The following is a 27,069-nucleotide window of genomic DNA, read 5'->3' as shown; positions in this document are numbered from 1 at the left end:
AGCAATAGCACAGCTATATATCGCACAGACCATTGAGAAATAGGGCAGCTGTATCACATAGGCCCCAAATGAGCAATAGCACAGCTATATATCGCACAGACCATTGAAAAATAAGGCAGCTGGCCTCCAGTGGGCAATATTACAACAACTTACTTTTCACACTGGCCTCTATTTAGTAATACGACAGCAATGTCACAGGGCCGCCTGTGCGCAATAGTGCCACCAGCCTTATAGGGCTCGGCTGACCAAAGTACTACAGGGGCCTACCACAGTGACATCTACTGAGCCATATCACATTTACATACTACTACTACTACTAGTAATACTACTACTACAACAATGGATATACATCTTGGCAAGATAAACGGTCACCGTGGTGTTGTGATTAGAGCGTCCGTGCGGAGAGTGAAAGGTCGCAGGTTTGATCCCCGGTGGCGTCATACCGAAAAGGTTAAACGATGGTACTTACTTGTCCCTGCCTGGTGATCTGCACTAACTGATAAAACAAGGACTGGTCGAAATATGTCCGAATTGTTACTTTGTTCTATCTTTTTGCTGTATGTATTAATGACTCTACACTAGGTACAGTTACGACAATTTAACTTGATTATTGCTAAGTAAGATCTAACAAACAGACGGCACATGTCATATTATTATTATATTGGTAGTTATAGATATATTCAATCTCAACGGCACATTTTCAGGTTAATTTTAGTTTGCACGTGCTGTACCCGCAACTAGGTGTTTGCACGTGTTCCTGTGGCCATCTGGAAATACACGGAACACTAGTATACTGACACATATTCAAACTGTAGCGCAAATGAGAATGCGCGGCATAGAGAATATGATCGGTTTTCTTGTATGCGAGCGAAGCGGGCAACGGTTGTCAACGCACTTACCTCGCTTCGGTTCAAAACATATTTTTCATGTCAAAATAGAATATCGCCACCATCAAAGATACACTCCCATTTCCTCACTATGTTGTGCTCTCAGATTTCCAACCCCATGTTTCATAATCACTCCCGTGAAACATGTTTTATTCAACTGGCTTTTCTTATGCTTTCCACTCCTGAATGCCCTTCAAAGACTTGGATTACTCTTGTTACCGCATTTTTGTCTAATGTCCAAATTTGTTGTTAATCCCTTCGATACATACCTGAAAAAGTCTGGCTATCTTACGTTAATCCCTGTTTGAAGTAAATTATACTTCCAGTTCATGTACACCATTCCAACCAGTGTCACACAAACGAAAAAGCCAACAAGTGCTTGAATAAGTTACTTTATTTACACAATCACTTGCAGTGTTATACAGAAATCAAACAACCGGAGAGTATGTACAAACTATTAACTCAATAGGTGTTTTGACAATAGTTTAAACTTCGTCAATAATTAAACACAAGTTCAAAACATTAATTGAAGGTTCCAACAATACATTTTTAAAAATTGAAATAAAAAACGTTATTCTATTTATGATAAAACAGATGAAATATAAAAAGACAGAAACATGCAAAATAAAACAAAGGTGACTGTTTGCTTCATGCACATGTACAAACAGGTGAGTGGAGTTGCTTTTGTAGTGTACATCACAAAGACCCTCAAATTACACATCAGGAAGGGGAGACAGGTTTCTAACAGCAGCCAGAACGACAGTTGAAGCCAATACAGACACAACAGGGAGTTAGGCCAAACTCAGTCCTCTGTCAGTTAGCACCAATGGCTATGTGGGAGAAAGGAGCGAGGTCACTTCCAAGAGTGAGTGAATTTAGTTTTTACTTTTAGCAATATTCCAATAAAAAGTACACCAGAAGTGGGCTTCACACAATGTGCCCATGTGGGGAATTGAACCCGGGTCTTTGACATTACCAGTGAACACATGACTACCCCTTCGCCCCTCATTTTCTTTAGTGGTTTGACAAGTGTCAATTATAATCTCATAAAACACTGGATATACCAGTAGCTATAAGAGAACATATTCTGAAAGAGTAATGGAAAAGGTCAAGTGTTATTACAGTTTTGAATTCTAACATGGGGGAGACACTCTAATCATCAGTCCAGGAAGTTTTAGGGAGTAAGCCATCTTTCCACAAATTATGATCATACTTAAATGCAGGCTTAAAACACAGTCTTGTGGATTAGGACCCAGTTGAAGCTGTCCAAAATCTCTGTCTTGGTTAAATATATTTGTGGAAGAGAATTCAGTTGTGCTGATATAAGTCCAAATGTGTTACACTATAAAGCTTCACTGACCAATGTGCTCTTAACATTGTGCTGCTTTAAGCATTGTGTTGCTTTAAGCACTGTTTCTTTATGCATAGTGGTGCTCTAAGCACAGTGGAGCTGAACTTACCAGCCATGTTGTACAAAGCATGCAGTCTTAAGAACAGTTATGTTACACTAAACAGTAACGCTGCACTGAACAGAGGTTGCAGTTGTGCTGCATTAACCCTAGTTATAATTCACATAGCACAATACATATGAACAACTACATACAAAGGATTCAGTCTTTCGTCCAAAGGAGATAAGTTGTTGCCATGCTTTCCAGCCCCACCTGTACAGACGGAATAAAAACGAATTCCTTCATGACAGAGTCGTGTACCCTGTCTCCCAGTCCCAACCAAATTCCAAAACACTAAATCATGGTCCTACTTACAATAACATCATCCAATTACAACAGAATCTACAACTTTAATGATGATACACATCAGAAAAACATATGACTCAAAAGAAGTAAAAGAACACCTGGTGAAAAAAAAAATCAGATGTACTTTTAACATACTTTGAGTTTACATCTTTTTATCATGACCACAAAACATTAAAAGTGTTAACGTAAGTGGAAAAAGACACAAACATAAAGAAACTGATTTGATCATTCACAAAACTACAAATTAAAGTGATGGAGCAATATACAATGGAGATCTGAACATAACCTCAGGAATTAAAAGACTACGACAGATCAGCCTGTGTGTCTACAGTTTGTAAAACAAGTACCTACATCTATGAAACTACTTGGTCAAAACTACTCTCATACTGATACATCCGTTAAATATCACTTTGGCCAGACCAATTATAATTCTTGTTTTAAGGATCCGCTGGTCTTATTTGTTTCAAGAAGAACAAATACTCAAAAAATATCACCATAAAGTTATGATATATGGGAGCCAGACTTTGTTTATGCAAGGCAGTTTGTTGGACACTAAAACATCGGTATCTGCTCACAGAGACTTTAAACTGAATTATGTTACAATATTTATGTTAGAAACCAGTGCTTTGGCCACCTCACAGAGTGTGAACTGAAAAAAACATGCTTTTGAAAAACTCATGTGGGTTTTTACTTTGACTGGTGATTTTTTATTTGATTTTTTCCCTTCTGCCTTTAGGTTTTCTGAGGAGAAAAATCCGTAAAACAAGAAATAAAATAGGTCTGACCTTAGACACAGAATAATAAGGTCATTGGTGTATAATATTTTACACAAAAAGCAGTTCCACACTGGCTGTCTATTTACACTTGTGTATATATACAGCTTTACAGTTTGACGTGTATGTTACCATGGTTACAGACAATATCTACATCACTTGCAGGTTATTTCATCACTGTTATCACAATGGATGTCAACTCTCCTCACACACAGGAGTGAATGCTGGGGGAGTCCAAGAAATCACTCAAGAAGAGAAACTCAAAATACACAGAAAATCAAATCTACTTGAATAGCTTGGATGATCGGCATATGCGAGTCAGGTTCTATGATGTTCTCATCTGTTAAGTCACATATCATCTTTATCAGGTTATCTTAGATGCTAGGTATTTGTGTGTGAGTTCGGATTTAACCCACATTGATCAGTTCGTTTGCATATCTATTATTTCATATCTATTAGGATATCTTTGACGGCAGGTATTTGTGAGTGAGATGGTTGATCAGTTAGGTCACAACATTGTAATGAGTGAGTTAAAATGTATAGTCACATCACCATTACTTGAGCCATATCTTCACTGTGAGCTTGTATTGGGAATGAAACCCCATGTGGTTCCGGATTTAGATGTTTATCACTAACTCCTTAAGACTTCAGCCTCACTGCAGGTACATATCACAACAGTGAAAAGCAATATCAGCATGATCAAAACTACCAACACTGACCATTTTTCATCAACCCCCTAAAAAGGGTTGAAAGTCTCTGGATCTACAAACACAGAATACTTTGGACAGTGAAAACGATCTTGCATTCAGAAAGTTAAAGAACTAAACAAAATTCAAGCCATTTCAAAATGGTGGCATTAAAATTCTCGATCACATCTACCCTTAATCTCTTCCCACAAAAGTTACTAGTGTCATATCTTCCTACGTGAAGTTTGTTCTGATACAGCCATATTTCCAATTTTTTGTAAAAAGCAATTTTTGGCTGCAAGGGGATTTTACAAGAAACTGGAAAAACGGCCGTATTAGAACAGAGGTTACATAGAAAGATACGACAGGAGTAAATTCTGTTCTGATATGGCCATATTTCTGATTTTTCGTCAAAAGCAATTTTTGGCTGCAAGGGGATTTTACAAGAAACAGGAAAAATGGCTGTATTAGAACACAGGTTACACAGAAAGATATGACAGGAGTAAATTCTGAGGAAAGAGAATGATCTACCCCTACCACAATACGATCTAAGCTCTCAGGCTTCATCGTAAATCCTATTTGTTCCCAAAATCTCAGACAGCTTTGTGAAATAGAACCCTGGTCTTCAGGCAAACACTTCACCCTCTGTGCTATCTGAACTATTATAGTAACAGATGACGTACAAGAACACTAACTGAAGCTGTCCCAGAGGTCAGGTGCAGTTTAGTCATTTTTTCTCACAAAAAAATTTCTGATAATTGTGACCTACTCAAATCAATTTTTGGTTCACTTCATTATACAGTATTAATTTATTCAACAAATATTACAAAGGTTATCACATAAAATACATCATTTTCAAATTTCCATGTAATCTAGTGAGTAGTAAAGCATATTTATTTGAATGTAGTTAGTGCAGGCAGTGAAATATAATATACACATGGAGAAAACAAACTGGGAGGGGACAATTCACGAAGATATAGTTAATATATGAAAAACAATACTTGTTCAGAATTGGGTCACATGTAATCTTGTGTGTAATCAAGGAAAACACTTCTTCAGTAAAGTGACTGAATATGGTCTGATGCTTAAACCCACTTTCAAAATGTTCCGAATCATGTCCGAGTACTAGAAAGATTTGTACTAATACTGAGAATGTGCAATTCCAAACAGAATATGTTACAATGATACAGAAAGTTTCTGCCATCATAGGTAGCAGTATCAACAAATAATATACAACATGTCTGCATAATTGAACATTTCACAAAAAAACATAACATTTCTGAATAGTTATTTTACACAGTGCATATCTTCTTCTTTCAATTCCTGGACGAAAACACTTTCAAACATGTTTCCAGCTTAAAGCAACACACACTTCATCAAAACGTACCCCAGCTGTTGCTATGGAGACCACTGTTGTGCTAGTCAGTAGCCTCCTGAGTGTCAGTCCCCCTGGGCTCATTAAATGTTTTTTCTTTAAGCCAGCATTAGGCCAGTGGGTGTTTCCACTCAAATAGTGAATTTTGTTTTATGCCATTTACAGTTATATGCAAGCACTATCACAGCAAGGGACACCAGAAATGGGCTTCACACTTTGTACCCATGTGGGGAATGAAACCAAGGTCTTCTGTGTGACAAGAAAACGCTCTACCCACTATCCACTAGGCTACCCCACCGCCCCTCTACTCAAAAGAAGAAATGCACAGTGAGAGATACAGTATGATTTTAGATATTTCCAGTTTGTTAACTGTGTCGGCACTGTGAATGCAGTACGCCATTAACAAGGAATTTTCTAGGACATCATACTAAAATTTGGTCTATATTCCTGTATCATGACTTTGTGCATTGTCCCATCCCATTCAAATATTTTACATGAACTTGTACAGTCGTACATTAAGATGAACTGCACAACATTAAAATCATGTGGTCATTGCACTAATATAAACAAGTGTTTCCTTTCAGAACATACATGTGGACAGCTTTCCCCTCTTCATTTACCTGTCCACAACTCTGTCTCCCGCCGCACCCCAACCCCACATCCCCATATATTCTGGCTCGTAGTATTCAACTTTTGAGGTGTTACCTTTGAATTCACAAGTTTCAAGATTCATAACAGAAATATACAGTAGTAAAAAACTCCTGAAAAACTAAGTTGGAGCATTTTTGCAGAATTTATGACTGTAAAAGCACATACTGGTTCATCAAAGTATTTCTTTCCCACTGCCAAACACTTTCTCTCTACACTCAAGCTTAGTGCACATGTTTACGTACCCCTGGTGTCAAGGCATACTTTCACTTAACACTTAAGCATGGGGTATTTGTTTCGTTACCCCATTACTCGTTCATTATCGTTTGTAGAAAACAACAGAGAGGCCACATCCTCTAACCATTAATTAACTGCTTCACATTTCATAGCCCTCATATTCTTGATCATGTTATAGTCAAATTTTGCAAGGAAATATCACATTTGCAATATAAACATAACACATGCACTTATCATCAATCAAACTAAAAAATAAAAATTGTTGTGTAAATACATTAAAAATCAACACAAAGTAACACTATCAATTGACATGATGTTGAAATACATCTTCCTTTCAAAAGTGAGTAAACATCAAACACTGGAGCCGTTTACTTTCCTTTCAATTTTCCATCACAGGGCAAATTGTCAAAATTTCATTTTAGTTTTTACATTGTGTCTCTTGGACCAGACATTTCACTAGAAATCCAACACAAATTTGACTGACATATAAACCATTTCAAGAAAGAATCTATTCTCTCAAATGAATGTGCATTGATTTAATGGCTTGTCACCATGGTTACAGCTAAAACATGCTGGACAATGTATTGGAGGGCCAAGCATAGAGGGAAGAAAGAACGAGTAAATATGAGGAACTTAAACTGGTTGCTTCAAGCTCATTCCAGTTTGTGCTGGTTTCAGCTGCCTTCAGCCGCTTGCATTGCTGTCCGTTCCACCAGGAAATCATACTGGTACTGAAGAAAAGAGAGAGAGAGGATTATGAGTCACTGAGTGAGTTGGGTCTCAGCTATATTCCAGCAGTACGGACTTGGTACAACGGAAATGGGCTTCATACACTGTACCCATGAGGGGAATTGAACCCAGGTCTCAGGCATGACAAGCATATGGTTTAACCAGTAGCCTACCCCATCACCCCGTCAAGGCAAAGGGATGTAGGAAATAATAAAGGCTAGTCATAAATATTCCAATGGTATAACGTGGACTTGAAATTGGAGTGCTACAGTCTCAAAGTAAACTCCTCATACCCTATTCTCGTTTAGTCAATTCTTCACACTGAAGTCTCATTTAGACAGCTCTTCACAGTGAAATTTCATTTAGTCAACTTTTCATCATGTTCATACAGAAGTCTTATTTAGTGAGTGAGTGAGTGAGTGAGTGAGTGAGTGAGTGAGTGAGTGAGTGAGTGAGTGAGTGAGTGAGTGAGTGAGTGAGTGAGTGAGTGAGTATTTAACGTCACATCGGCAATATTTCAGAAATATCATGACTCTTCATAATGAAGGCTTGAGTATGTAAGTGAAACGTAAACAGAATGGGTTATGGGGAGAGGGTGTGGATGTAAAATGACATAGTATTAAGACTAATCCCACTGTAACCCCTATTTACATGTTTCAGATGTAATGCTGATAAACATATATCATCCACTCAATGACACTGGCAAAGGATTTCTCATACCTCATTTTCAACATCCATCATGGACTTGTATTTGATCACTGGAATAGTTATCTGCAAAAAAGATCAATAGCAAATAATCACCTTAAACATCAAACATCATCCCACACAACTAGTCAAAAACATTAAAGCCACATCACAGTGCCAGTGGGCACAGGAACATGACAAAGGAAGACAGCTTTAATGTCAATTTTTTCCGTGTGAACTACTCAAAATCATTTTTTGCACAGACTCCTCTAAAAAGGGTGGGCATTATGCTTTGGTGTGCACGTAACTGATGAAAATGAAGTACTGCCTGCCAAATTTAGTTTCATGGGAATATTTAGGAAATTTCCAGTTTCAGCCATTGTTTCCATAAGCAATTGCCAAGCATCAGATACATCAACATGCTCCAGCACACATGCTTAAAGAGTCTCACAGGTAGAATATACATACATCATTTGTCTTCAATCGGGAGTTGAGTTGCCAGGGCACTCCATTCAAGGCTGAAAAAGACAAACACACAAGTAAACGCAGGGAGGCAGCTGCATTAATTTAAGTGTGTGAGTGTGTCAGTTGACTTTCATGCTGCTGATATTGGTCTTAACAGAAACCTTGCTCATAGCTGTAGTGAAGTAGCTATTCACCCATACAGCTTATCCTCACTAGTTAGATCAGTTTTCTAGTTATATCATGTCAGCTGGATAGGGAAGCCAGAAATAGCAACTGAGTGAGTATGGTTTTACATTCCAGCAATATCACGATGTGGGATACCAGAAATGGGCTTCGCACATTGTACCCATGTGGGGAATCTAACCCAGGTCTTCGGAATGATGAGCGAATGCGTTACCCATTAGGCGACCCTACCACCCTGGCAGAAGTGATCAAGGTGTAGGATGTTAATTACATTGGTGAAGCCCACAAGCAGGACTACAGTGATGATTAGCTCCAAGACACAATCAAGGCAAGCATGCAAACCCCAATCTCACTTCCTCGTGTGCCAACAGGAAGCAACTCAGCTCAGTTAAGAGCATCTGTGTGCAAAAGGACGCAACTCTGCACAGTTAAGTACATCTGTGTGCAAAGGGATGCAGCTCTGCAAAGTGCATCTGTGTGCAAAAGAACGCAACTGTGCACAGTTAAGAGCATCTTAGATGACTGGGCCACCATCACCCTATTTTTTGTTTGTTTGCTAACATTACACATAGCAATTTTTCAGCTGTATCATGGCATTCTGTATAGATCAAACCTGGACTAAACAGTCTAGTGACTGACAACATGAGCATGGATCTACAGAGTTGGGATGACATGCATCAACCAGTGACCACCTGATCCCATTTAGTCACCTCTTGTTACTGTCTACTTGCGATGTATGTGGATGTGAGGAACTGTGAGTTGAGTGGTACTGTTGTTTGTACAAGTTTAGCAAAATGAGACAACAATGAAATGATTAATACATTGCAACAGACTGAATCCATATCTCCAGGAAGAAGCGAACTAATACACAATCCACTGACCCATTTCTAAATATACAGGGGCAGTGTGGTAGCCTAGTGGCTAAACCATTCACTCATCACATGAAACGCCTGGGTTCAATTCCCCACATGGATACAATATGTGAATCTCATTTCTGGTGTCCCCTGCCGTGATCTTGTTGGAATATTGCTAAAAGGCCACAAGGCCGCATAACAAAACTGACTCAGTCACTTAATAACAAACTGACTTACGGTTGATGTGAGTGAGGGAGAGCTGAGAGGTGAGAGTGCCTTGTTTGTGTCCGTTCACTGCCGGCTGTCCACCAGCATTCATCTCATACGGCAATGACGACCCCAGCGCGGTTCTGGAAGGAGCAATCAAGTCTTTAGAGCACTTTGTTATACAACACTCCACCAGCAATATTATGGGGGATATCAAACGGACCTGACCTGCGGTATAATGACAAGCATCAATAAAGCAACTGAGCTGACAAATCAATACCTTGGTTGTGGTTCCACAACAAACAGAATGGTTTTGTTTTAATCATTCCCCCAGACATCTAAAGCTCAGGACTAAGTTTTTATTTCTGTGACAAGTTTCTTAAGAAAAGAAATAGTTTATCAAAACGTGTAAGGGAAATAACTCTGAAGATTGTCAAATTAATGAAACACCTATAGTCTGTTTTGGTTCAAATTAGAATGACAAATGATTAAGTAACTTGAAATAGAGATAAGGAGAGCAAAGATGAATAAGACACATGGTCCTTACACCTCTCTACCCAACAGCATCTGAAATCTGATATCACATGATCGATAACAGAACAATACATAATGGGTATTCATAAACATGATAAAGCACTAGTTTCCATGCACTTGTACAAGCCTAAGACACATGACCCAAGCTGCCTGTGAGGCCCTAGAAGGCCAAGACTCACATGACTTATCCCACCAGGTACCCATGCATTACTAGGGGAACAGAGGCAGTTGATGCACCAACTGACTTGTCTAAGGTGAAACTGCATGTATCACACATGCTTCATTGTGGGGCAGGATCAAAATGAAAAAAACCCTCAGGAACCAAGCTTCCTGGTACAGTCACCCATCCAAAGAGTCTCCACAACCAACAATGAATAACTACAACTAACTTGCGACCTGCACTCAGGTCATATATGTCAACAACTGCCATTCAGATCTACGCAAAATGAAACTCACACGTTGATGGTCCCCGACTCTCCTCGAGCATGTGGCATTGGGTAGGGGAGTTGACCGCAGAGATTCCCCGCCTCCGTCTTTGTCACCTTCCCCATCTTGAAGCACATGGACAAGTGGTTTAACTCACTGAAACATAGGTACAACTCAAAACAATGACATCTCTACGGGTCATTTCAAAATGTCAATAGAGGGTATTCTGATAAACATATACTTCTGTAAGTTTTGAGACATTTCACCATGTAAGTGGGTGGCTGGTTAGCCTAATGGTCATAGCTTCAGCCCATCACACTGAAGACCTGAGTTCAATTCCTGACAAGGGTAAAATGTATGAAGCCCATTTATCATGTCCCCACCACAACATTGCTGGAATGTGCTAAACAAGGATTAAAACTATACTGACTCACTCTCTTCCTATTGAATGTGCATCTTACCCAACAAATGTGTAGCCATTAGGAGGCTTCCGCGTCCCCTTGGACATCAGAATGAGTTCTGTGATGGCATCATTGGTCAGTGTTTGGTTCATCAGCCGGATGCATAACAATCTCTTCTTCAAGGCTTTCTCTCCTGAAATGCAAACATACAGAAACTCCATGGTATGCCAGCTGCCAAATACACAATGGTACCTTTCGTCACAACACAATTTCCAAGAGGGCAGTGACAATATACCACTCAAAAGAAGTTAAAGGGATTTTGTTATTTTCAGGTGTCTGAAGCATGCATAAAATCTTTGAAGGGCACCTACAAGTGGAATGCCTAAGAAAAGCAGGTATACTCTCTGAAAAATTGTGTTTTTCACAATAAAGAAGTGACAGCGGTCCATAAGTAATCAAGTCTGCACAAGCCATGTACATTGTCCACACAGTAGGAATATGATGACCTGTGCCAACCAAGTCAGCAACCAGGACCACCAATCCTGTTAGTTGCCTCTAATGCCAACCAGGACCACCAATCCTGTTAGTTGCCTCTAATGCCAAGCAGGACCACCAATCCTGTTACTTGCCTCTAATGCCAAGCAGGACCACCAATCCTGTTAGTTGCCTCTAATGCCTTGCCTCTAATGCCAAGCAGGACCACCAATCCTGTTACTTGCCTCTAATGCCAACCAGGACCACCAATCCTGTTACTTGCCTCTAATGCCAACCAGGACCACCAATCCTGTTAGTTGCCTCTAATGCCAACCAGGACCACCAATCCTGTTAGTTGCCTCTAATGCCAAGCAGGACCACCAATCCTGTTAGTTGCCTCTAATGCCAACCAGGACCACCAATCCTGTTACTTGCCTCTAATGCCAACCAGGACCACCAATCCTGTTAGTTGCCTCTAATGCCTTGCCTCTAATGCCAAGCAGGACCACCAATCCTGTTACTTGCCTCTAATGCCAACCAGGACCACCAATCCTGTTACTTGCCTCTAATGCCAACCAGGACCACCAATCCTGTTACTTGCCTCTAATGCCAACCAGGACCACCAATCCTGTTAGTTGCCTCTAATGCCAACCAGGACCACCAATCCTGTTAGTTGCCTCTAATGCCTTGCCTCTAATGCCAAGCAGGACCACCAATCCTGTTAGTTGCCTCTAATGCCTTGCCTCTAATGCCAAGCAGGACCACCAATCCTGTTACTTGCCTCTAATGCCAACCAGGACCACCAATCCTGTTAGTTGCCTCTAATGCCAACCAGGACCACCAATCCTGTTAGTTGCCTCTAATGCCAACCAGGACCACAAATCGTGTTAGTTGCCTCTAATGCCTTGCCTCTAATGCCAAGCAGGACCACCAATCCTGTTAGTTGCCTCTAATGCCTTGCCTCTAATGCCAACCAGGACCACCAATCCTGTTACTTGCCTCTAATGCCAACCAGGACCACCAATCCTGTTAGTTGCCTCTACTGCCTTGCCTCTAATGCCAAGCAGGACCACCAATCCTGTTAGTTGCCTCTAATGCCAAGGAGGACCACCAATCCTGTTAGTTGCCTCTAATGCCAACCAGGACCACCAATCCTGTTAGTTGCCTCTAATGCCAACCAGGACCACCAATCCTGTTAGTTGCCTCTAATGCCTTGCCTCTAATGCCAAGCAGGACCACCAATCCTGTTACTTGCCTCTAATGCCAACCAGGACCACCAATCCTGTTAGTTGCCTCTAATGCCTTGCCTCTAATGCCAACCAGGACCACCAATCCTGTTAGTTGCCTCTAATGCCAACCAGGACCACCAATCCTGTTAGTTGCCTCTACTGCCTTGCCTCTAATGCCAACCAGGACCACCAATCCTGTTACTTGCCTCTAATGCCAACCAGGACCACCAATCCTGTTAGTTGCCTCTAATGCCTTGCCTCTAATGCCAACCAGGACCACCAATCCTGTTAGTTGCCTCTAATGCCTTGCCTCTAATGCCAAGCAGGACCACCAATCCTGTTAGTTGCCTCTAATGCCTTGCCTCTAATGCCAAGCAGGACCACCAATCCTGTTACTTGCCTCTAATGCCTTGCCTCTAATGCCAACCAGGACCACCAATCCTGTTAGTTGCCTCTAATGCCAACCAGGACCACCAATCCTGTTAGTTGCCTCTAATGCCAACCAGGACCACCAATCCTGTTAGTTACCTCTAATGCCAAGCAGGATTTGCTGATGGCCAATTTTAACCCAGATCTCCATGCGTCACTCTCAAAAAAAAACTCGAAGAACACCCAAGTGGATACTGCAACACACGATCTTCCAATGACGTATTCCTTAACTTGATTTGAGAAGTAGATCATCAACTCAAACTGCAATTTGTAATAAATACATGAAACAGGAGTCACTTATATTATGGAACCAAGCCACCTGTCTGTACATCTTGTATTCATATACATCTTGTATTCACTTCTGCCAAACACTTAAGGTGACTGGCATCCTGTAACCAAGGTTACTTACGAGTATCCTGTGTGAAGTCTAGAACGGTGAAGCCAGGTGGAACTGGATCCTTCTCATTTATTATCACAACATCAACTAAAACATCTTGATTCTGTAACAACAAAGCAAATACATCGTGATGATACATGTTCCAAATGACTTATTGACATAATGAGTATTGACATAGTATTGCAACACAAAAGCAAGAGGGATGCAGACTTTCAGGCGATATCTTGAAAGGAATCATTTAAGCTAATATTGCACAATTGTGGATTAGCCACAAACCAGTTAATAATGTTTACTGTTAGTATTTTTAATGGGTTTAGCCGTAATGCCGAAGCCAAGACACTACAACCTGGATATCCGATAGCCATGACCATAACCTACAATCAAATCATGCACCTCTTGGTCAAGCCTACAGATCTTGTTTGCGGTTTCTATATTTTGTCTGACAAAAGATTACTTAAGTGTTCATACTAATGTTAGAAAGAACAAAACAACAAACTTTACAACTACTGGAATATGAGGTGCATCCTTTGTAATCCCTTGAGACTAAATTAGAGCAAATGATGAAACAGATGAAAGTGCTCAATCCACGATCAAGAAACCTGTTTATTTACCACTGGCTATTAAATAGCACTCTTGGGTGGTTTCATGGGATGTTTTAATCACCCCTTACAGCCCTGATTGTGTTGGTTGTAAAGTATCTGACTTACTTTGGGTCAAGACCTTCACTTGCCGAAGAGTGTACCCATTGAGCAAATAAGAGAAGGCAGGCTGCATCACATACATGCTACACCTCTGTGTTTGCATGAATCTTTGAAACCAGGTTTTAAAAACACATAAACTCTAATGATGTTTCTGATTCCTCACCTCTGCAGGGACTGTCTTCTCTACACACAAGTATCTGGTGACACGCCGACCAAATAATCCATCCTTCCACAAATCTGCCTCCTCGGCCCCATTGAAGGTTTTTTCAATCTATAAAAACACAAGAAAACATCAAATTTCCATTCCATATAAGGCCATGAGGCTCTGAAGTAACAAATTATTTTGACTGTCTATTGGGACTACGGCAAGGATGCATTGTAAGTCTGATTTTGTTCTCATTTTTCATCAACAAATTTTATTACGATGTTATGCAAAATGGCAAACATGGTGTGCAGTTGTTTCCAGATATGATAGAAATGTTTTTTCCACGGAAAACCTGTTGCTGTTGTCAATCAATATAAATATCTGGGAATAATCTTTTCGCATACGATGAATTTAAAATGTTGTGTCCATGACTTTGTTCGATGTGCAAAGAAAGCTACGATTTCAATTTTATCTATCTCCCAGGAATCTGGAATGGTTACGCCAAATATATTTTTCAAACTATTTGATGTCCAGGTACAACCCATTTTATTATTTGGATTGGAAGTGTGGGGATTTCAAAGCTACAATTACTTGGAGATATTACATCTTATGGCTTGAAAAACATTTTTATATGTTGGACCCGCCACTCCAAAATGTATGGTTTACGGTGAACGCGGGAGACACCCCATGTACATTAATTCACAAATATGATGCCTTAAATGCTGGTTTAAAATTTTGATAATGCCTGAAAGTCATCTACCAAAAATATCGTATAACATGATGGTTCATCTAGATAATTTGGGCAAAACATCTTGGGCATCACATATAAGAAATCTTCTGTTTTCTCATGGGTATAGTCTGGTATGGATAAGCCAGGGTGTTGGGGATGTCTTTTAGTTTTTAAAAGAATTTCGTGATCGGGCGGTAAATATGTTTTATCAGGAATGGCATTTCACTCTAGAAAGTAGCTCTCGTTATGAATTATATAGAACATTTAAAACCCTAATACAACCTGAACTGTATTTATCTAAACTAACTGTAATAGAAACATATTTGCCAAATACATGACAGGCTTGCTGGACCTAATGGTAAATAGAGGTAGAAAACTGTCCACCCCAAAATCTGAAAGAATTTGTCCTTTATGCAATTCCTCAGTTGAAGATGAAGTACATTTTACTCTTGATTGTCCGTTTTATGAAGATTTACGTTACAACTATATCCCAGAATATAATCTCTCGAAACCATCACTGACAGCCTTTATTCGTACATTAACAACTAATAATGAATCCGCCCTTCGTAACCTAGCTCTCTATGTTAAGTATGCATTTATTTGTCGTAATGAGCTCTTACAATTGGCCATGTCCTAATGTATATCCCTAAAACATGTATCACATGTTTGCAACAATCTTGTATAAGGGCCGGTGGCCTAAAATACAATAAATGATTGTTTGTCTATCTGTCACACATACAACTACATCATGGTTTGCACATAAAAAGCCTATTTTCCTAATGTACTACTCATCACCAGTGTCTTGAATTTTTTAATTTTTTTTAATGATATTTTTATTGTTCCCAAATGTACATCATCTAGACACCAGTTCACAGTTTACAGTTCGGTGGTAGGGTTGTAAAGTACACAAAAATTAACATTTTCACATTAGAAATTGACCGAATATAGAAACAAATTTGTTGTTAAGTTGGGAATATAGATCTCCACTTTCTGTAATGACTTTGGAGACTATTATGTTTTATCGCGATGAACGTTTCTACATTGAAAATTTCTCTCAAGATAATCATGAACTTTTGAAGTTTTGGAGTATATTTGATTAATCAAACATGAATGAATATACTTTTTGGCAGAAAGAATAATATGATTTAATAATCTGTGTATAATTTTCCAAACCAAACAATATATTTTGTTATTTTAAGTGTATTCTCAGTATGATCATTAATATAGGCTTCAAGTTCATTCCAGAATGTTTGTGTTACTCTACATTCCCAATACACATGACAATTATTCTCATTCAGCTCATTATAAACGCAGCAAACAGTATTGTCAACAAGTTTCATTTTAAATAGTTCATTTTTAGTGTAGATAATACCGTGTAAAAACCTGTATTGAAAATCAAGCAGTTTAAAATCTTTCACACCATTTCTATAAGTGATAAAAATCTGATTCCAGTCAAAAGTAACATTACCAAAAGATTTTTGCTATTTAAGACAGATTTTCGGTAAATCTAGATTGGAAATCAAGGTGTCATAAAAAATTCTAGCTCTGTTGCATGATTTCAATAAATTCCAGTGACACTCAGTTATGAGTAAATCAAAAACTGGGATATTTCTAGAGTGTCCAGTAGTATATTTCCAAGAATCAGGAAGTATATTCAACATGTTCAAGACATGCAAATAGTCTAGGTACATGCCTTTAATGTTATAGATTTCCTTCAGCCTGTCAAACGACAAAAAAATGGTATTGTCACAAAGGTCCTTAATTGAAAGAATGCCATTACTTGCACAGTGTTTATTGTAATGTGTTGGGTTTTTGAAATTATGGTTAAAACACAGTGGTTGGGCTTGGATTTCGTAAATATTATCAGAACTCTTTTTACAATACTTGTTCCACGTTTTCAAAACTTCCCTCCAATAAGGGTTGTCAGTGTGTGTTATTTGGTCAACATTTGCACCAGCTTTTAAAATGACATCGAAAGGAAAATTACAGGGATTTTCAACTGTTGTTTTTCTACAGTAAGATCTCAGGTTAGATAGTTTCAAAGCTTCACAAAAAGTTACAATGTCAACCATCCTTAAACCACCATTTTTGTGTACGCTTTTCAAATTGGTCCTTTTCATTTTGTCTGGTTTGTCATTCCATATTAATTTAAAAAAGATGTTCTCCAATGAAGTAATGAAGTCTTTAGGAGGATTAGGCAAAGTACTGAATATATGAACAGGTTTTGACAGTGAAAAGTGTCTTTTCCTTCATTGTGACAGCAGTCTGTTTATCTCGTCTAATCTTTTTCTTGTATTGATTACCTACAGACTGTTAAGATCTGTGTTGAATTTAATTCCCAAGACTTCAAACACACCATGTTGCCATTCTATATTAATGTCTTTACATAATATGTCCATGCTATTTCTCTTTGATCCAGTCCATATTGCTTTTGTCTTATCAATATTTATTTTAAGTCCTGACATTTTATAAAATGTATTAATTTCATCAAAAGCAGCCTTTAAGCTTTGTTCATTTCCGTCTAGAAATAGTTCCGTGTCGTCAGCTTATTGGTTTAATTTATACTCACGATTGTCAATAACAATACCTTTTATGTTCTCATTATTTCTAATCATAAAACCAAGTATTTCAGAAACAAAAATAGAGAGATACGGTGACAGAGGGTCCCCTTGCCTGCATCCACGTTCATTTACGAAAGAATCAGAGAGTTTACCATGTTGGATGATACATGATGTTGTTTCATATGTAAGTATATTTATCCAACGAGTGATTTCAGGGCCAAAACCAAATTTAGCTAGAACAATATTCAGGAACTCTTTGGACACTGTATCGAAAGCCTTATCAAAATCTATTAGGAGAATTAGACCTGGGATATTTCTTTTTTTAGTTTCAAACAATATGTCATAGAGTAATCTTGTGTTTTCACCAAGAGTTCTACCTGGAATAAAACCTGTTTGGTTAGCATGTATTAGGGAATCTAGGGTTTTCTTTAGACGGTTAGTGATACAACTGCTAACAATTTTATAAAGTGCATTCAATAAAGTAATAGGTCTCCAATTTTTCAAAAGTGTTTTATCTCTGTTAGGTTTAGGTATGCAAGTTATTACTCCTCTTTTTCAAGTTATTGACATTTGATTTTTTTCTGAAATATTTTTGACAAATCTAAAAATCCACACTTTGAATTCCTTCCAAATGAATTTAAAGAAGTCCACTGGGAATCCATCAATTCCGGGGCTTTTGCTATTTTTCATATTCTTGACTGCATAGGAAATTGCATTCATGTCTATCTCTTTTTCGAAACTGCTTCTTGAGTAACAAAAATATTTTGTTGGTTTTGTACCTTCCTCATACCAGAGAAGCCTATTTCTCATTGATATTCTTCTCATTTCTTCTTCTTATCTGTTCAAGCTCAGTTTTGTGCTTTGAAAGTTCACCAAGCAAATTATCACTGATGTTTTGAAAATCTCTTTGTATACTCAGTTCAAGAGTGTTTATTGTTGATTCTAGTTCATCAGTTCTATTTTTCTTACTCCTTTTAAGATATGTAGATCAAGGTATTATCTTATCTCTTATTTTCATTAGTAGGGTTTCTAGAAATACGCTGTCATCGATCTTAAGCTGAAATTCCTTAGGATTATCAAAATTGACTGGTTCAGATATTGTGTATTCATCAATGGTTTCTTTTATTGTATTTCTAACTAAGTTTCCAAAATCTGGGTTTAGAAGCAAGGAATTGTTGACTTCCAATAACCCCTACCTCTTTCTTGATTGAGTTTGAAAACAATAGGGAAATGGTTCAATGATCAGATATGGTAAAATGTTGGAATCCAAGGTTAAGCCGTACATGTCTTGTGAAATTATGAAAAAGTCTAATCTAGCTTGTTGCCTTTGATTTTTTTTTTCACCACGCATATTTCTTTTCACTTTTATTTAATTCTCTCCAAATATCAGAAAGGTTGTGATATTCCAAAGAGTTCAATAAACCTTCTCTGGATTTGGGGTTATTTATGTGTTTGTAATTCTCTAAATCCATTGATGGGTCTAAGACTAAGTTCCAATCACCCACAATGACAACTGATTCATTTCCAAAATCATGGATTTTTTCAAATATGTCATTTTAGAAATATGGGTTATCGTTATTTGGTCCATAGAGATTAGTGAATGTGATTCTTTTATCTTCTACAGTTAGATCTGCAGTGATATAATTGCTGTGTTCATCGATAATTGTTCTATGGATAGTGTAGTCAATATCATTGTTACAAAGTACAGCAACGCCTCTTGTTTAAGATTTATAGGGAGCAATTATACATTGTGGACCCCATTCATTTTTCATAGTATTAACATTTTCAGGCGAAATATCAATGTCTTGTAGACAGATAATTGGGTATTTTTTTCTGGGTAAGTTCATAACTTCTTTTCTTTTGTTTTTATCAGCTAACCCTCTGCAATTTGATGAAATCATTTTAATTTTCTTTGTCTGAGTCATTTCAAATGGTGATTTCGTTATGGGACAAAAAGGTTCTAAGATGGGAAAATAAACAGATCAGTAGCATGGTAGTTTGAGATTGGAAGCAGTAGGTTTGATGTAGTGTTTAACAAGCATAACACATGGGAACATTTTTGCTTGCATTCCCAGAATGTATGTATGACATCTTCCATGTCTTTAAAACAGTAACTGCTTTTTGTAACGTCCACATAGTGAGTGAGTGAGTTTAGTTTTACGCCACACCCAGTAGTATTCCAGCTATATGGCAGCGGTCTGTAAATAATCGAGACAATCCAGTGATCAACAACATGAGCATCGATCTCCACAGTTTGGAACCGATGACGTGTCAACCAAGTCAGCGAGCCTGACCACCTGATCCCGTTAGTCGCCTCTTACAACAAGCATAGTCACATTTTAAGGCAAGCATGGGTTGCTGAAGGCCTATTCTATCCCGGCACCTTCATGGGTCTAATGTCCACGTAACCCATCATAGTGAGAAGGCAGTTGGTTGGCTATATATGGTGTAAGATTTGATGTTGGAACCACTGTGGTTCAGTTACTTTCGTGCATCTAAATGGGATAGTATTGATACCCTTCCTATCTTGTTTGTTAATTCCATGTCCAAGAAAGTACAAGGACGTACTCCCAATTAGCAAAGTGGTTATTTCTCTCGCATAGGTTTTAAATAATTATTTCAAAGTAACACTGTGAACCTGTTTTTGTTTGTTCAGATGGGGGTATATGTGAAATGGTAAAAGGGGAGACTGTGCTGAGAAAAGTGCTTAATTTTGGTAATTGTAATCCTCGATATCTCCAGGGTATACGTTCCGAAAGGTCTCCACTATACCCTGGACGCATCTACGGGTCGGCCCGATAATTTTATTACCTCCCTTTGCTGGCTCCGCTTTCTCACAGTAGCCAATCAGAATGGTCGCCGTCATAACCGAACTTGCCAGTGTCAACAAAGGTAGCAGTTGCAACTGCGAAGGTTTGCTTGCCGTGCGACTCACAATATGGGGAAATCATACAGGCAACTTTACAGGTCCGAAACCTTTTTAAAAACATATGCAAGAAATCCATCTACCTCTTTCAGAGAATCTACGCATGGTTTGTTTGCCAAGTTTAATCGGTTAGAGAATTTAAAAAGCGAAAGTGAGTTGTGACTGGTTCGCTCAACTTCCCAGCGTAGACGCCTGATTGGATAAAAAGCCAGCCAAGGGAGGTAATAAATTTATCGGGCTGAGCCGTAGATGCATCCAGGGTATAGTGGAGACTTGTTGGAACGTATACCCTGGAGATATCGAGGATGGGTAATTGTTGGCTTCTACGGAATTGTCTTACAGCTTGAACATCAACATGATGTCCAAATTTTTCTTCTAGAAACAACCCAGTCATGTACTGGAGGATCAAAGGCAGCTCAATTGCCCTTGTTGACAATGTAGATGTTGGCCATTAAACGTCTTGTATGTCACATCCATAAAAACATCATTTTGACTGATTCCTGCACACTCTATGGCACTAGTTCTGATTTTCAGTTACACATGAATACTAAATCTATCCTTTGCATATTGACCAATTAATTCTATTGCAGCTGCCATCTTGGATCTAAGCTGATGCAACAAGACTGGATAGAAAGAAGAGAGATAATTTGTGTTGCAATGTTTGGCCACAAGGATTTTACAACAACCGAGCAACATGGCTGTATTAGAAACAGAGGTTATTTAGGAACATATGACAGGAGTATCCTCTGTGGAAAAGAGAATGAGGCCAAGTATTAATGTACCATCAGTGAAGATTAGAATTTGTCTTCAACATACATATTGTAATGTAAGCTGGGATGTCAGGCATGTCAACTTGGCTGATGCACATCTACGTCAAAATCAATGGATTGTCTGGTGTAGACAAAAATGCTGGAATATGACAGTGCAAATTCACACCACAGTTTTAAACAACAAACAAGCCAAAGTACTGTAATATACAACAAAAACAAACCATTCATAAAGTTTCCACTTACAACAGTATGATTTCCAGGACATTTGGCAATGTCAGTGACGATACAGACTGACACGATGGGAAGATCATTAGCCATTGAAGCAGGCTCACTCTGACCTGCAACAGGAATATACATCAATATCAAGTCATTTTTTTCAATGTCATGGAGACTGACGCCATTTTGTGATATCATAAGACTACCTTTATCAATTATCATGTAAGCTACAAATGTGCAAGGATGTTTTATCATATCTGAGCATAAAATTATATAATATAATACCGGTGATAACACCTATTATCTGCTCACAAAATCAATGAGATACTTCAATATGTGTTGCTACTATAGTCACTCAAGTTTCATTGGTCGGTATTACGTATTTACAACCAGTTAACACATACTGACACAGAATGATAGACTGTTTCTTTTATGATATGAGCCCTGTACAAATAATAATACAAACTAGCAATGTAACAAAGTTCGAGGTCCTATCTTTGCAAAAGTATCAATGGCATTTCTAGGGGTACTTTCCTGTGTCTATCTGTATCATCACCAATAACCTTAGAAAATGTGGTGACTCAGTCAATGTCATACTATTACTTAACAAACACTGTTTCAGACCTTTCTGTTTACTGTGACTGTGAGACTGATAGGGGAGCTTCACACAAAAACATTTCATCTTGATTCCATTCGTCCTTCTTAACCACACTTAATGTGAATCATCTGCCAATAAAGGTCATTATTGACATTATATGATCTTACCTTTTGAAAAATCAACGATAATCAATCCAGTAACAGCTGTGAAATGTTCGTTCGTGTTTGGAAAAGGCCTTGCTCAATATACACTTCTAAATAAAGATCGTTGAACGACTTCCGGGTAAAGTTTTCTTAAAAGTTTGCCCGAACAGGAAACGAAATCATGCACGACTCGTTATTTCCAAGAAAGATTGCGAACATGGAGAATGCATTTTTTATGTAAAAAAGTCAGCGGTGCTGCTCTTTACAGAGTGCAGTGGTGAAACTCTTACAACAAAATTTACAACTCGATTTTCCCTTCATGAGGTATGACTTTTATGTACGAAGCCCACGGAGGGTCATTTGCGTATCCAAAATGAAAAACGTATGTAAACGCAAATGTCCTTCCAGGAGCTTCGTACTTCTGCAATTTCGAGGAGAATTTATTCGTTAGCACGACGAAGTTGACATTCATTTTTCCCTTAATGGCTATCGCACTAAAAGACATTGTTTCATTTCTTTTTGATAAATCCATGACGGTCCGGGTTATCTTCTAATGTATCTACTGTATCCATGCTTGTCGTAAGAGACGACTATCGGGATCGGGCGGTGAGGCTTGCTGCCTTGCTTGACACATGCCCTCGTGTTCCAACTGCGTAGACAGATGCTCATAGTGTTGATCACTAGATTGTCTGGTCCAGACTCAACCACATGGCTGGAATGTTGCTGGGCGTTGTGTAAAACTAAACTCACCCACTCATCCTCATGTCCCGGATCGCCTGTCCAAATAAAGGACCGTTCGTTGTTTCTTCCAGGTGCGTGCGTGCGTGCGTGCGTGCGTGCGTGCGTGCGTGCGTGCGTGCGTGCGTGCGTGCGTGCGTGCGTGCGTGCGTGCGTGTGTGTGACCGATCAAGTCATCCTCCAGAGATCTGATTCTCAGCAGGGGTGGCATCAAACCAAACATCCCCAACTTTGTCCTCGAGTACACAAGCTTGGTTACATCCTCATCACGTGTGTATTTAGCTGCTACCCAGATCATATGGACACGACCACGTCTCGGAAGCCCAGGGAAGAGACCAACAACCACATTGTATAACGCACGTTTAAAGTCTAGCTGGAACATTATTGGTACCATGGCGGCTGATGTCCTAGGTTCGCCGAGGTCTGCTTCATATAGGCGGAGACTGTCCCTCAGTCGATGTAAGAATCTTTCCCCTATCTCTGTCCTGGTCCACTGGTCCCGTAGCTCGATGTCCCTTAAATCCTGGGGTAGTCTTGATATACTTGATACCAAGAGCTGCTATGCGATGGACATCAACAGGAAAAAGAGTTGATTGAGTTGAGTTAGGTTTTACGTCACATCGGCATTATCCCAACCATAAAGTGACGTGATCAAGTTTGCATTTATTACCGTTCTGTGTCCATGGTCCAAAAACGTTTTGATTCAAAAACACATATTTTCATTTCATTACCGTTTAAAAACAGATAATTTCACAGCACCAAATACAAAAGCAAGCAATTTGTTGTTCTCTTTACAAAACTGCATTTTATGATGGAGGCCAACTTCCCTCGGATAATTCACGGTAAGATGCCCGCTCACACCGGGAAACAGATCTTTCAGGTTCTCGCAATATAATGGGAACCTACGGCAGTCGAAAAGTCCACATAGTCAAGCAAAATATGCTTGATGATGAACACTTCATCGCAAGAGACAGACACAGTGGTTCCATCCCCATCCGTTTTGAACAGATGGTCATGGGTAAATCGGCCAATACGACATCGTCGTAAAACGTCTTCAACACGTCTTGACTGGCAGTTCAGGTCGGTAAAACCAACTGTTGGCTTCAATCCATGAAGTTTACTTCGTCCGACCTGGGTGTCCCACCTTTTTAGCATACGGTCCTGAGTATAACTTTTGATAGTGGGTTTTAAGTCACTGTACGGGATCAGTAGTGGAGATAAGGGCTTGTCAAGTGCCTCTTTAGCTGCAGCATCGGTCTTTGTGTTACCTGCTATGCCGACGTGAACTGGCAGCTAGCAGAGGTACATTGGCCAGTAGAAAGATCATACCATTGTAAAGTTCTAAGATGTTTAGGATGATAGGTTGACTTGAAGTAACATTCTGAATTGCTTGAAGGCAAGATATTGAATCTGTGAAAACGATGAAGTTTCTCAAGTGGTTCTGGTGTTTAATATAGGTCAAAGCTGAGAAGACAGCTTTGGCCTCATCAGTGAAGATGGAACTGTTGTCTGGGAATTTAGAAGAGACAGTCTTGGATCCAATGATCCTTGGATCCGTGTGTGAAAATTGATCTGGGGTCTCATACATGGAACGTAGCTGGTTGTATTCCTGTTGGAACACCAAGGGACTTATTTGGTGAGGTTACAATTGATGCGTATGTAGCCTCACCTTCTGCCAAGATGGCGAAGACAGAAGCATGTAAGGTGGTACGCTATCGAGATAGATTTCAGCTGCAGATATGTGGGTCGAACTCTGATTCCAAGTGGAGAAACCAGGCTTGACAGCTGAGGAGATATAGAGGGTTGAAAACACAGATGTATGTTGGATTGGACGCATTTGAACGCAATTCAGTGCTGTATTGCAGTGCACGTTTAATACGGAGTTGTTCGAGTGCGGATTCGTCATCTCCGCATATAGACTGTCTATCAGAGAGGTCCAAAAGACTCCGAGGAAGAGCCTAAGGCCTCAATGGTGGATTGAATCTAATTATTCTAGATTGCTTTTGCAGGCTCCACCGTAGACAATGAAGCCATAATCCAGTTTAGAGCGATTCAATGATCTGTACAGGTGATGAAGGGTAGTATGATCCCCTCCCTTCTCTGTATTTGAAACGACTTTTAATAAGTCGAGGGCCTTCAAACACTTTGTTTTAAAATATTTTATGTGTGGCAAGAATGTGAGGTACCGATCGAATACGATTCCTTTTAATTTGGAAACACTGAAATCATCTACGAAAAGGGACCGATCAACACTACTATTTAAATCTTTGGAGAGGCTGTTAATGTTGATGCTGACAGACAGGATGCTGCCTTGAGGGACGCCTTGGTCTTAGTGGAAGTAGTCAGACAATGTGGAACCCACCCGTATATAAAAGAAACAGAGGACGTCCAAAGGAGACATGGAGAAGATCTGTGGAGACAGGGATGAAGGACACAGTATGGACATGGGGGCAGGTGCACCGATGGGTCCAGGTCAGACAGCATTGGAAAACTTGAGTAACAGCTTTATGTACGAAGGGCACGAAGAGTGAGTGAGTGAGTTTCTTCATACGCTGCTTTTAGCAATGTTCCAGCAATATCACGGTCGCGGACACCAGCAATGCGTTTCACGTGCACATTGTATACCCAATGGATTAAGTAGGTATGTATGTAAGTATGTAAGTAGGTAAGTATGTGGCTACATCGTGAGTGTCGGTTAAGATAAATTGTTCTGTTGATGTCGACACCAAACTAGAAGATACATGAAAACACGCCATGACATTGCAAGAACTGTAAACCGTGACTCTCTGGCGTTTCCTTGCTCATGTCCGAGGAAAAGCTGTGCGGGTGTGTGTGGGCGAGCGTGCGTGCCGTTTGTGCGTTGCACAGATTTGCTAGCTCGTGCTCTGCTTGTTTGTATCTTTACAGGACGTAATGTGATTAACACTGGTCTGTGCTAAGCCAAATATATTCGGCATTATGACGTTTACAGACCAAGCCGACTAACAATGCAATGACGTTGATACAATATGTTCTACATCAGATATGGTAGGCGGTTTCAGTGTCAGATATAAACGTGCATATGACAGTTATATGAACACTTACTGAATTTCAGCTGACAACGAAAAGACATTGTTTACCAGCCTCTCAGACACCTGCGACTGAGCATGTACTTTGTCTCAAACCAGTCTGTCCCAATGAGAGCGTCATGATATGTCTAACACTTATTCATGTATAAGTTTTCCCATAGATATCACGTTATAAACACTACAGAGAATGTACAAGTGAAATGGGATATAGACAGTATAGTTTCATTGCATGTATTAGGACTATTGAGTCTCTGTAACATACATCCTGTCCTGCATTCCATTCGGTTGTTTATTCAGCATGTGTAGCCAGCAGTTTGGAAAACAAACTTGGACGTCTAAGAATTGATGTCCTAAACTGTTCCTTGACTTCTCTTCAGCCTCCAACCCAGCATCGTGGCGAGAAAGCTGCCAACTACAGGAGTGGATTTACAACTGATAAATGGATCAAAGATTTCCTTCATGCAAGATTTCAGTGTGTGAAAGGTAACCACAATGTATCGGCCATGAAGGTTATCAATACTGGGACGCCGCAAGGTTGTGTTTTGTCACCAGTCCTGTTCACGCTATAGGAATGTGACTGCACGTGCGTAGAAAATAACAGTATTTGCCAATGGTGTAGCCCTTGTTAGTCAGATGTATGATTCCGAATCAGACTGACGATACACAGATATTGTAAAGAATTCCATATCATGGTGTCTACTAGTTTATGTTTGAGAGTAATACACTGGATAATAAACTCGCTTCCGAGAAATACCACTTTTAAAAAACTCGCGGAAGATTTATAATCAAATCGCTTCCGCTTGTTTGATACCAAATCCTTAACTCGTTTAATATAAATGGTGTAACACGCAAAATGGTTTAGTTTCCTTTGTGTCGGTGTGCACAAAAGATATAAAATTTCTCTGTTGTTTCTAAGGCAGTGGATAATACATCCTAGTAATCTAATCATTGCATTTAGGCAAATATCCATGACTTAATGCACACACTTGTAGGGTTTCTCATCATCCTAAGCACTCATAGTGTGCTGACAAGATTTGTTTGTATATTAGGATATTTATATAGCGCACATATTCACGCAAAGAGTATTTGCTCAAGACGCTG

At 39.3% G+C, this 27,069-nt stretch overlaps 1 protein-coding gene across 1 annotated transcript; it reads right to left on the bottom strand.

Moving 5' to 3' along the window:
• Positions 1 to 1,263: 1,263 nt before the first annotated feature.
• LOC137273270 (multivesicular body subunit 12B-like) lies at positions 1,264 to 22,298 on the bottom strand. Its single transcript, XM_067805812.1, has 10 exons — positions 22,187 to 22,298; positions 21,449 to 21,543; positions 14,237 to 14,344; positions 13,385 to 13,475; positions 10,904 to 11,036; positions 10,473 to 10,598; positions 9,513 to 9,625; positions 8,242 to 8,291; positions 7,810 to 7,860; positions 1,264 to 7,091 (listed from the first exon to the last, which is right to left on the bottom strand). Exons 2-10 carry the CDS (start codon positions 21,521 to 21,523, stop codon positions 7,035 to 7,037), a joined length of 804 nt encoding a protein of 267 aa, XP_067661913.1. The 5' UTR covers positions 21,524 to 21,543; positions 22,187 to 22,298; the 3' UTR covers positions 1,264 to 7,034.
• Between the last annotated feature and the right edge of the window lie 4,771 nt (positions 22,299 to 27,069).

The sequence above is a fragment of the Haliotis asinina genome, chromosome 2 (genome assembly GCF_037392515.1).
Source record: "Haliotis asinina isolate JCU_RB_2024 chromosome 2, JCU_Hal_asi_v2, whole genome shotgun sequence".
NCBI lineage: Eukaryota > Metazoa > Mollusca > Gastropoda > Lepetellida > Haliotidae > Haliotis > Haliotis asinina.
The sequence above is the reverse complement of the archived record's forward strand: the minus strand, read 5'-3'. Positions and strand labels throughout refer to the sequence as shown.

Coding starts and splice junctions, on each gene's coding strand:
- LOC137273270 (XM_067805812.1), bottom strand. CDS start 21,523: ATGGCTAATGATCTTCCCATCGTGTCAGTCTGTATCGTCACTGACATT. Junction 13,476..14,236: donor AGAAGACAGTCCCTGCAGAG/GTGAGGAATCAG, acceptor TTGTTGTTACAG/AATCAAGATGTTTTAGTTGA. Junction 8,292..9,512: donor CTCCCTCACTCACATCAACC/GTAAGTCAGTTT, acceptor TGTCTTTTTCAG/CCTTGAATGGAGTGCCCTGG.